Source organism: Myodes glareolus, chromosome 23, assembly GCF_982192425.1.
Source record: "Myodes glareolus chromosome 23, mMyoGla1.1, whole genome shotgun sequence".
NCBI classification, from domain to species: Eukaryota; Metazoa; Chordata; class Mammalia; order Rodentia; family Cricetidae; genus Myodes; species Myodes glareolus.
The window spans coordinates 39323591-39336003 of NC_142048.1; the positions used below are offsets into that span (position 1 = coordinate 39323591).

At 46.2% G+C, this 12413-nt stretch overlaps 1 protein-coding gene across 1 annotated transcript in view; it reads right to left on the reverse strand.

Annotated features, from left to right (window-relative positions):
• The window catches only part of Gsr (glutathione-disulfide reductase), a 37143-nt gene that overhangs the window by 22138 nt on the left and 2592 nt on the right, over window positions 1-12413 (reverse strand). The window contains exons 2-5 of the mRNA XM_087901192.1: window positions 8560-8586; window positions 7859-7947; window positions 6068-6137; window positions 2830-2977 (exon numbers count right to left, since the gene is read on the reverse strand). Coding sequence (XP_087757318.1) covers window positions 2830-2977; window positions 6068-6137; window positions 7859-7947; window positions 8560-8586 — 334 coding nt within the window. The remainder of the gene's footprint in view (window positions 1-2829; window positions 2978-6067; window positions 6138-7858; window positions 7948-8559; window positions 8587-12413) is intronic.

The following is a 12413-nucleotide window of genomic DNA, read 5'->3' on the forward strand; positions in this document are numbered from 1 at the left end:
AGCACACACCTTTAATCCCAGCACTCGGGAGGCAGAGGCAGGTGGATCTCTGTGAGTTCGAGGCCAGCCTGGTCTGGTCTACAGAGCAAGTTTCAGGACAATCAGGGCTACACAGAAAAACCCTGTCTCAAACAAACAAATAAAACCATGAGAAGGTACACTAGAGGGGAGAGTAAGGTCAGGACTCCTCTCCATTCTATGCCTCTACTCCTCTCTCTAGACAAAATAAATTATTAGGTTTCTGTTATTGTTTTGCTTTTTAAAAATCATTTTATTTTATGGGTATGGGTGTTTCACATGCATGCATATCTGTGTATCACATGTATACAGTGCCTGCAGAGGCTAGAAGAGGTACTGGATCCACTGAAGTTAGAGCTGGTTGTTGTAAGTGCCATGTGGGTGCTGGGAATTGAACCCAGGGCCTCTGGAGGATTAACCAGTGTTCTTAACCACTGAGCCATCTCTAGAGCCCCACCATTAGTGTTTTTCTTTTAAGATTTATTATATATATTTATGAGTATTTTACCTACATGTGTGTATGTGCACCATGTTCAGGCCGTGCCTGTGGAGGTCAGAAGAGGCCGCTGGGGCCCCTGGAACTGGAGTTATGGAAGGTTGGGAGCTACCATGTGGGTGCTGGAATCCGAATTCAGGTACTCTGGAACAGCACCACCTGCTCTAAATAGCTGAGCCCTCCTTCCAGGCCGTGTCTTGTTTCTTGCACTGCTAAAAACTGAACCAAGGTCTCAGGCCTGCTAAGGAGCACTCCCGCACAGAGCTACAACCCAGACCCCCACGGGGCTTTCTGTTCTAAGTGCCTGATCCAACACTGTTACTTTCACTTGCTCTCCCAATTAGTGTTCTTAATGGTTTCAGCTAGGTGTTACCTGCTGCTTCTATTTACCTAGTCCTTACTATTTGCTCTTCTGGATTTGCTTGCTGCATACAGAGATTCACTGCCTCAAACCTGCTCTACCTGCCAGGACAGAGGAAAGCAGCACCTTCTGCGGGTGGAGGTCAGAGGCAAGTGCATCTACCCCCTGTTCCGCTGCTGCCACCCTTCCCTGACATGAGGACACAGCTGCTTCAGCCCTCTGGCAGAAGAGCAGAGGCTCTCTAGGAATCCTCTAAGCCTGCAGAGTCAGACTGAGAGAAATCCAGCCTTGCAGATGGAGCGGCTAATTACTGGGTACTCGGCCTCTCCAGCATACAGCCAACCGTGAAGGGCCTGGTGCCAGGAAGAAGGCGTCAGATGCCCTGGAAACTGAAGCTGCAGATGATTCTGAACCACCATGGGGCTGGCGGGAATCAAACCTGGGTCCTCTGGCAGAGCAGCAAGCGTTCTTAATCACTAAGCCATCTCTCCAGACCTGCCTCCAGGCCTTATTAGAGACTGGTTTTAGCAGGGGTTATATCCACCCAATAGAGGTTATGCCCACCGAATATTCCCAAGTAAACACCACGTTACTTGAGAATGGTATCTCTGCATCTTTTACAGTGGTTGTTCTTTAGCTTTGGGGATTACAAACCCTGCTTAAAATTCCAGAGGGTAGGAAATAAAGGAAAGAAAACAACCATAAATACAAGAAAATTATAAGCCAGTGTGATGGTTTATGCCTACAATTTCAATAGAGGCAAAAGAATCAGTAATTTAAGATCATCCTTGGCCTGAGTTACATGAGGCTATCTAAAAAAAAAACAAACAAACAAACAAAAAAACGAATAACAGGAAAAGATCTGTTTAAAGGCATACGTGCACACACACGAAGTGCTCCAATTTGCATTCAAAACTCACATTCCATGAGAATTCCAAAGATGTGTAAAGCATGCCCCACCGTGATGACTTTTGTTAGCTGTCAACAGGAAAGAATGTAGAAGGGCTTTGTGGGAAGAGCTTGACGCACGGACTGGGAAGCCCCGCCCACTGTGAGCAGTGCCATTCCCTAGGCAGGACCCCAGCCTGGAGCTGTGCAGGGAGAGCTGGGCGAGAGCAGGCACACACTCACTGCCATGTGCTGTGACCTGCATTCCCGCCGTGGCTGCAATCTCAACTGTGGGCCACATTAAAACTTTCTTGTCGCTTTTGTCAAGAGTAGTTTATCACAGCAACAGAAATGAAGAAAGTCACCATCTAAGACTTACGGTATTACAGGAAATTAAGAAATCCACGTAGGAGAAAGAATGACTAATGCATCTTAAGAGTGACTATGGCCATCTGCTCAGGATTCATTCCTAGCTCTTAGCCCAACACACAGATACACAGGCAGATAGGACCACCTCAGAGATTCATGGCTAGTTTATCTTTTACACAGGGCTATACAGAAACAAAAACTTGGGGCTGGAGAGATGGCTCAGTGGTTAAAAGCACCGGTTGCTCTTCCAGAGGTCTTGAGTTCAGTTCCCAGCAACCAGATGGTGGCTCACAAACATCTGTAATGAGATTTGGTGCCCTCTTCTGGCCTGCAGGCAGACATGCAGGCGGACCACTGTATACATAAAAAATAAATAAATCTAAAAAAGAAAGAAAAAAACAAAAACTTGCACTGGGAAAAGCTATTCTTTTTACAATATTCCTCTCTCTTGAACAGTTACTGTATACTAAATCTTAGAAATAATCCTTTGTCTGCCATCCCAGGAGCAAAAAGCTGCAGCTCTCACGGTTTCTCTTCCTGACTCCTGAGCTGGACGGAATAGCTTTCTTTGGCGCATCGTTAAAACCACGATTTTAGGACCTTCTTTCCTGGCCTTTCTCCGGACAGAACCCGCGCAGGTCGATCCCATGATGTGGCATATAAACTCTCTGACCGCACTGGCCTCTGGAAGACTCACCTGGGATCTGGCTCTCGTGAGGAACTGTGGGCAAACCACCTGTGGCAATCAGGATGTGAGGGGCAGTATACCTCTTCCCGTTGACCTCGACCGTGGGCTGAGGACCGTCTGTAAATGTTGCATAGCCGTGGATGATTTCTATGTGGGACTGGACAGGGAACGCTGGCATTAGCGCAGTCGTAAGACGCAAAAAGCAAACACACAAAAAGCACACCTGCTTGGGAGTGGTGGTGCACTCCTAGAATCCTGCACTTGGGAGGAGGCAGGAGGATCAGGCCCTCACTCAAGGTCATACTTGGCTATGTAGCAAGGTCAAAGGTCACAGGCAGTTTGAAGTACAGGAGACCAATCTCAAAAAATAAATAGCTGCCTAATACATCAACTTCTTACTTCACCCCCCCCCCAAAAAAGCCTAGGCTGAGCTCCAATCCAATTATGTAGTAATGGATGACCTCAAAAATCCTGGGCCTCTACTTTCTGAGTGTTAGGAGTCTTAGGATTACAAAGCTCAGACACCTGTCTCTTGGAGCCCAAGTTTGCCTTGAAATGGCAATCCTCCTGCCTTTCACAGCTGGGATTATAGGCAAGTGCCACTGTACACCGCAAGATTTTGATTTGGGATTTCTAAACAGTAAGATGGATTCTGTTGCTCACAATCTTAGTCCTGTCAACTAGTAACTGATATGCAGGAGAGCTCATCGCCCGTTCGTGCTGAACGTGAATAACAAGAAGTAACGGTCTACCTCGAGCCAGGAGCAAGAGAACAAAACCCATGCCAGCCACTCCTCCAAGGAAAAAGACAGCATCTTTGATTCCAAGAGCTGACGGTGAAAGTCTTCCTTCCTCACATTGAAAAGTCACTAAAAAGGACATGCCAGAGGGGAGGGAGATGCATAAGGAGGACAAGGGACAAACAGAGGTGAAAGACGCCAGAGAAATATTCTGGCCAACGGAGAGGAGGTAACCTTTTGCTTTCTTTGGTGGGAGGAACGTTAAAAACAACAAACTCCACAGAGATGCTCTACCGTGGAAATTCTGAGAGCACTAATGCTTGGCCTGCTGAGTGGAACCCTGCCTGGACAAGGGGTCAACCCGAGGCCTGCCAGCAAGCTCCAGCCAGCGGTGACCTATGTCCTGGCACACAGAGGCGGGTGATGAAAAGCTAATGGAGCCACGTAAGTATGCTCACACACGGGAGTGAGTCAGCGCTTTGCAGCATGCCTGGTTCTGAACTCTTTCCTCCCTCCTAACCTCCCTTCCAGGCCTGTTCTTGCAGGTGCCAGGCTTAATGAACTGAATTTAAACTAATGCCAAACCCACAAGCACTGCTAACAGGCTTTCTTGGGGGGCAGTGGGTTCTCCCTGGGAGAAAAAGGGGTGAGTGCTGACAACGCCGCACTTAATAGTCGGGAGAAGGTTTGCACTGCCTGGGACAAGGCATCAAAGTTCCTTTTGCTGTAGAACCTTCTATCAGCTCTAGCCTACCACAAGGTTGCAGTGAACTCTACCACACAGCAATCGTAAGTTCTGAAGAAAAACTGATTTCTCAGTAATTTTCCTACCTTGTTTTTGGTAAAGATTTATTTATTTTTATTTCACAGTTATGGGTGTTTTGCTGCATGGAGGCATGTATGCCACACATGCAAAGTGCCCCGCAGAGGCCAAAAGACAGCATCAGATCCCCTGGATCTGAAATCATAGCTGTTAGCCACCATGTACGTGACGGAGAACTAAACTGGGCTCCTCTGGAAAAGCAGCTGGTGTTCTTAATTGCGAGCCATCTCGTAAGCCCGTCTTTTTCTTTAAGAAAGTTAATTTCTTTATGTTAGCCACCTTAAAGAAACTCCAATAGCAGCTGGCGATGGCACAAGCCTCTAGTCTTAGCACTCAAGAGACAGAGGTAGGAAGATGTCTGTGAGTTCTGCACAGTGAGCACCAGGCCAGCCAAGGCTTCAGTCTAAGCGCCGACAAAAGGGGAGGGGTGCTGGGCAGACTGTTTTGTGGTTAAGAGGGCCTGCTGCTCCTCCATAAGACCCAGACAGAGCCTAGCACCTATGTTCGGTGCTCACAACTGCCTGCACCTGCGGTTCCAGGGGATCCAACACCATCCTTGCCCCATGGGCATCTGCACACATACATACACATATATGTACAAGCAAAAATAAATCTATAATTTAAAAAATGTATCGGGAGAGAGTGACAGAGGACAAATATTTATTATAGGCAAATACGCCTTTGCAGAATTTTCTTGATAAGAATTTACTTACAAAGTTATATGTCTGAATCCAGTCTGTAAGAAGCTGTTCTCAGCAAAGGATGGGCACTGGGTTTTGAGCATATGCTCCTGGCTTTGGCCAGCACGCTGTCCTATAAATCCCTCTCTCCAGTTACTGGAACTGAAGGGACAGAGCTACTGAAGATACACACAAGGGGAGAGCTGGGTAGCGAGAATCCACGAGAGTCTGGGAGAGCTTCAGAAGAATTCAGATGTATAAATAGGGGTGAGCGCTCGTTGACACGGGACAGGTTAGCCGCCGCCACAGCTGTTCTGACCAAGGGGAAAGAGCAGCACCAGCAAGCTGCCTGCCCAGCTCCGACCATCCAAGAGCAGCACCAGCAAGCCGCCAGCTCAGCTCCAACCACCCAAGCACTCTCGTGTATTCTTGCTACAGACCTGGCATACCCTGTCTGCTCTTTGTAGATAGAAACTGGCCTACTGGATCAAAGGCTCGTGATCAGTAAAGTCAGCTTCAAAATGATTAACATAAAAAAGTATAGAAGGGGGCTGGAGAGACGGCTCAGAGGTTAAGAGCACTGACTGCTCTTCCAGAGGTCCTGAGTTCAAATCCCAGCAACCACATGGTGGCTCACAACTGTCTGTAATGAGATCTGGTGCCCTCTTCTGGCCTGCAGGCATACAAGGAGGCTGAACACTGTGTACATAATAAATAAATAAATCTTTAAAAAAAAAAAGAAAAAAGTATAGAAGTATTAAAACATGGCTGGACGAGGGTGGTACGCACCTTTAATCCCAGCACTTGGGAGGCAGAGGCAGGAGGATCTCTGTGAGTTTGAGGCCAGCCTGATTTGCAGAGTGAGTTCAAGGACAGCCAGGACTACCCACAGAGAAACCAAAAAAGAAATAGGAAGACATATCCAAAGGCTACATTTTTTTTCTGGCCAGATCTGGTGCCTCCTCTAGGGCTCCTTCGCCAAGCTCAAAGGTCAGCATACGCACCTTGGTTAAATTGTTTTCGTAGATGGTGTTCAGGCGGCTCACATAGGCATCGCGCTTCTCCTTGATGACACTGTAAAGACACCCGAGTCACTACGCAGAAACAAATTTCCTACTTCACCTAGAAGCCAGGGCATCAGCCTCGAAGGCCACTGACTATTTGTAAGAATGAAAAATGTAACTGAAGAGAGGTATCCCCCTGGGCCAGACGCGTCTCTGTGCTGAGGACGCTCCTGTTCCGTTCTGGAGCATGCTCAGGGAGCATCTGCAGTATGTGTGCCTCTGTTTGTGTCGAAGATCAGGAGCTAGACCAGCAAGATGGCTTACTAGGTAAAGTCACATGCTGCCAAGCCTGACTACCTGAGTTCAATCCCATGACCCACAAGATCACAGGATGGAATAACCAGGCCTACAAACTGTTTTCTGACTTTCACACATGTGCTGTAGCATCTCTCTCTCTCTCTCTCTCTCTCTCTCTCTCTCTCTCTCTCTCTCTCTCACACACACACACACACACACACACACACACACACACACACTCCAAACAAACAAACCAGGAGAGCTATTCTGGCATGGTACCCAATGGACTTTAAATAAACAAATTTATTTAAAGTCTTTGAAAAATTGATGGCTCCCAAAGTGGGTGCCAATACCTTAGAGAGTTAAACACAGCACTGTCCTATCACCCAGCACAGGCTTCTAGGTAGACCCGGAAGGACTGGAAACACGGCCTCCAACACAGGACTGTACATCAGTCTGTACATGACTGATGACACAGACTGTACATGACAGCCGCAAAGTAGAAGCAACTCGGGATGACAGAACCGATGACTGATGAACAAGGGGGCGGCACAGCAGTGGCATTCGGTGCTACAGAGAGTGGATGCCAATAAATCAGGCCCAGAATGAGAGCATAGGCGCCCAGTAAGCATCAAGCACAGGTTTGGCCCGCTTTACAGAAAGCAGAACACGTTTCATGGGCTGGGAGTGAAGTAGGGAACCAAGAGTTACTATTTATTTATTTATTTATTTATTTATTTATTAAGTATACAGTGCTCTGCCTGCCTGCATGCCTGCAGGCCAGAAGAGGGCACAAGATCTCATTTCAGGTGGTTGTGAGCCACCACGTGGCTGCTGGGAACTGAACTCAGGACCTTTGGAAGAGCAGCCAGTGCTCTTAACCACTGAGCCATCTCTCCAGCCCCCAGGAGTTACTATTTAACGGAAATAATTGTTCAGGATTACGGGGAAGTTCTGGAAATTTGTAAGTGGTACTGTCTATACAATATGTGTGTGCCTAAAGTCAAACTGTATACTGACAATAATGAAAATGGTCAATTTTGTTATGCACACACACAGACATACATACACAAACACACATATGTAGCAGGGATTGAACCCAGGCCCTTACACGGTCTAGACAAGAACTCTACAACAGAAGCCAGGCAGTGGTGGCGCACGCCTTTAATCCCAGCACTCGGGAGGCAGAGGCAGGTAGATCTCTGTGAGTTTGAGGAACAGCCTGGTCTATAAGAACTAGTTCCAGGACAGGCTCCAAAGTTACAAAGAAACCTTGTCTTGAAAAACTAAAAAAAAAACAAAAACAAAAAACATAAAAACAACAACTTAAAAAAAAACACTAAAATAAAAACTTAAAAAAAAACCCTCTGCAACCAAGCTACATGCCCAGCCCTGAACATATTCAGACACAGTAAACCCCCGCCCCTCAAAGTACAAATGGGGTTCAAAAGCACCCAGACTTGTAAATGGAACCCTTGTAGCATTAACACTTACTGCCAATTGAATTTATTCTCACAGCTTTGGAAGCCATAATCCACATGATCGTGAATGAATTCAGAGTGGACAGCTGTGTTCCACATTACCTATTTAAAAAGAAAAAGTATCAAAATTAGTCACGCTCGAGTGCTGAAGGAAGACAGAAGCCATGAAGGAAACATGACAGACAAAAATAGTGACCTTGGAGTTAAATGACAACTAAATACATTAAGAGAGAAGATTCGGGATCTGGCTAGACAGATTTTATATCTGAAGTATCAGGGAAAATGATAGCATTAAATGAGCCAGCCTATACACAGGATAAAAAGTAAAATATTACTGTCCTCATAATTGTTCCTCTAAAGTTTATTATTCCTTATACTTTTTTGTTTAGTCTTACTCTTATTCCTCTTTTAAACTTTATATTTTTGTAAGTTTTGTGGATTTATATAAGAAAGCAAGCTGAACGAGCCAGTAAGCAGTGTTCCGCCATGGTCTCTGCTTCCGTGTCTGCTCTGACTTCCCTTTATGATGGACTGTGAGCTGTATCTGAAATGAACCTTTTCCTCTCCAAGGTGCTTTTGGTCAGGTGCTTGCCACAGCAACAGAAAGCTAACGAGAGCAATCTGCAAGTGGAATGTTTGGAACGCCCTTATTCTGACCATGATTCACTTAACATGAGCAAGGAGTAGCAAGGGAAGGCGAGATTAAAAATTTACCTTTTTGGGGACGCATCCGACATTCACCTAGGGGGAAAAAAATGCAAAAAGACACAGGTTAAGAATGCCCAATCTGAGTCATTCAAACACTTATTAGAAAAATGAATACCAAAGGTCACAGAGTCACCTTGAGACCAGCCATAACTAGTGACTGTCGCAGTGAAATGGATCCTACAGTTACTTGCTTTTCCTACCACAATTAGAAAATCATGCAGAGTTCCTCGTGTGACAGAGCAGAACATGTGTATCCATTTTCCTCAAATGAGGGGCAGTGAGATTTTCTTTGTGTGTGTATGTTGTCTATGTTTGTGTGTGTGTGTGTGTGTGTGTGTGTGTGTGTGTGTGCGTGCGCGCGGTACATGTGTGTGGAGCTCAGAGGTCGACTTCATGGACCTCCACCTTCCATATGAGACAGGCCTCCCACTGAACTCTGAGCGCACTACTTTGACTAGACTGACTGTTCAAAGAGCCCCTAAGATCTGCGTGCCCCAGGGCCTGGTATAAGCTGCTACATCTGGCTTTTACGTGGGTTCTGCCATCCAGACTCAAGTCAAGCTTATACACAGCAAGCTTCTCACTTACTCAGCCACCTCCCCAGCCTGCTAACCGCTTTTGATCACTGCCTCTTTATTAAAAGCTGGGGCATCTAAGAACGTGTTTACAATGGCTTGAGAGTAGGAAATGTGAGCCCTGGCCAGGCACGGGAGCACACACCTGGACTTAGGAGGTGGGAGCAAGAAGATCTGGATCCCGGATCCTTAGATATGGAGAAGATTGAGTCTAGCCTAGGCTACATGAGACCTTGTCTCAAATAAAATAACTAAAATAAAATAAAGACAAATTAATCTGGCTCTCACTGCATGGGTAATGTTCTGTGTGTACTAGCAGGAAAGCTGCTTGCAGAAGGAAAATCAGACTGATCTCAGCTTAAAGGGAAAATTACAGATCCCCTGACACACATTCCAGATACTCGTTAACCAGGTAACTACTGACTAGGAAGAAGAGATAATTTATCTTGGCTGACAGGAGGCTCTAAGACAAAGGAGCCAACAGTGCATCCGTAAAAATAATCAGTGTGGGGCCAGTGAGATGGCTCAGTGGGTCAAGATGCTTGCAGCCAAGGCTGACTGCCCAAGGAGGAGAACCAACCAGCAAGAGTCCTCTACCCTCCGCACATGGGCCGTGGCAGGGGCACCCGGTGCACACATTCAAACAAACAAACGAAGCATTTTTTGAAATCGGTGGTACCACACATTTACAAATTGGCGAACAGTCACCGAAAGCACACGATTATAAGGCATGTGGTATGGAACCTGTATGTTGAGCAACCGCTGCTAAGGAAACGAGAAAACCTGAGAGGATCTCATACCCTGAACTGGAGGGCTAGGGGCAGCGGCCCAAGGCTGTAATCTTGGTACTTGGGAGGCAAGAGCAGGAGGTCTGGGAGGTCAAGGACAGCAGGGTTTGAACAGAGAGTTCAAAGCCAGATTAGGCAATAGGTGAGATCCTGTCTCAAACAACAACGAGAAAGAACAAGACTTATGGCTACTTTTGCTGTTGTTGACATAGGTCTCAATATATAGCTGTGGCTAGACCGGAGTCCCTGTGACGACTAGTCTGGCCTCAAATTCAGAGATCACCTGCCTCTTCCTCCTGTTAAGGCTACTTTTTTTTTAACTAAATAAAAAAAAGTAATAATTGGTTTACAAAGGAACTACAGACTACATTAAAACTAATCTTTGTACAAAAGGCAGAGAGACTGAGATCGAGATACGGAGAAAGAGATACTGAGATCCCCAAAACACCCAGGGACAAAGTTAGGGGGAGAGAGACAAAGAAGACAGAAAAGGAGCAGGAAGACAAGGTATTAGCATCCTACATATACATACCAAGAGTGAGGGTACAGAACAAGCTGAGTGACTGCTTAGAAGGATTTACCCACACAGCCCTGGCGATAACCGGGCTGGAACCCACAACAAACACAGCTTCAGGTTTAAAGGTAACAGGGGTATGGAGACCGGTGATTGCCAGCACTAAGAAAGAGAAACTTGCTTTAGGCACCAAATTGGAGCACTACTCCTCTGTCCTGGGATGCCAGACTTGGGAGAGGGAAGCAGGCCCTAGGACAGCCGTGTTAAGGCTACTTTTTAACGTTTTGCCTAAAGACGTAATTTAAGCCCAGCTGTACACCTGTAACGCCAGCTTTAGAAGGTGGAAGCAGGATCACGTGTTCAAAGCCATCCTTGGCTACAAAGTCTGAGGTCAGCTTTGGCGACACAGGACTCTGCCCTAAAACTAAGCAAACTAAAATACAGATAATTCTAGATGCGCAGAGAGGATTGTGCTTCGTATAAGCACATGGTCGATTATAAACATTTGACCGCGCTATCAGTGTAGAGGAAAATTCAGAATAAAAGCAGTTCAACAGAACATAACATGTTTTTAAAGTAGAGATAAAAGGTAATCTAGAAGGCTGGGTATGGTGGCACATGCCCCTAGTCCCAGAACTTGAAGAAGCTTCTACCGTTTCTTTTTTAAAACTTGGACCTAGTCATTCATTTCCAGAACGCACTAAGCATCCACTGTGCAAGCTAACGCCCCATGTGGATCTCATCCCAGAGCTTGTGGGGGCTCCCACACTCTAAACTTATTTAAGGTGCTCATGCAACCAACCAAGAAACTAGACGGGGAGGATGACAGAAGACACCAGCCTTCTTGGGCCAGAGAATCCGCACTGCAGTGTCCCTGTGCACACTGTAGAGCCTGGAGACGGGAAAGCGGGCCACAGACCTGAAATAGCGCTTGTCCTATTTTGGCACCCCTGGAGAACAAAAGCTCTATGCCCCCAGCCACACTCGGCCACCAGACACCGGCACCTGGGGCACCTCCAGTATTAGCAAATAGAAGGTGGCAGTAGGAGCCTCAGGAGATAAATGCCAGTAGCGGCTACGCGGTGAGCTGGAGGCAAGCTGAGGTGACATGGGATTCTGTCTCAAAGAAGAAAATTTTAATGCAAAGGTATGGCCGGAGAGATGGCTTCGCAGCTAAGAGCACATACTGCTCTTCCAGAGGACCCAGTTTGATTCCCAGCTCACAGGTCAGGTGACTCACAATCACCTGTAATTTTGTGGTTCCTGGGGGTATCTGACACCTCTGACCACTGTAGGTACCTCCACCCACACATTTAAAAAGAAAAAGATAGTATTTAAAGTGTAAAAAACAAAACAAAACAGGCAGCTCATTTTTGAGGCCCCTTCTAGCTACAGAGAGCTGGGGTTTTTTTGTTTGTTTGTTTACTTCTGAACAAACTGCTTGTTTGCTCTTCAAAAACATTCTTTTTATAAATAAAAATATAGCAATTATCACTGTAAGACAGCCAATCAACACGGCAAATGGCCAAAGTGAAAAATAATACTTATTACCAACTCCAACCAGCTTCCCAATTTACAACCACTTCTATATTTAACACTTAAGAGAGGAGGAGGAGAGCCAGGCGATGGTGGTGCACATCTTTAATCCCAGCACTTGAGGGGCAGAGGCAGGTGGATCTCTGTGAGTTCGAGGCCAGCCTCGTGTACAAGAGCTAGTTCCAGGACAGCTAGGACTGTTACACAGAGAAACCCTGTCCCAAAATACAAAAACAAACAAACAAAAAAGAGAGGAGGGGCTTCATTTTATGAAGTTCTAAATTCACAAAGCCAATGAGGGCTAGTTTCTATTTTTAACGGGAACCTATTGGAATCAAAAGGAAATGAATTGGGCTGAAGAGATGGTTCAGGCGATAAGGGCACTGGCTGTTCTTCTAGAGGTCCTCAGTTCAATTCCCAGCAACCACATGGTGGCTTACAACCATC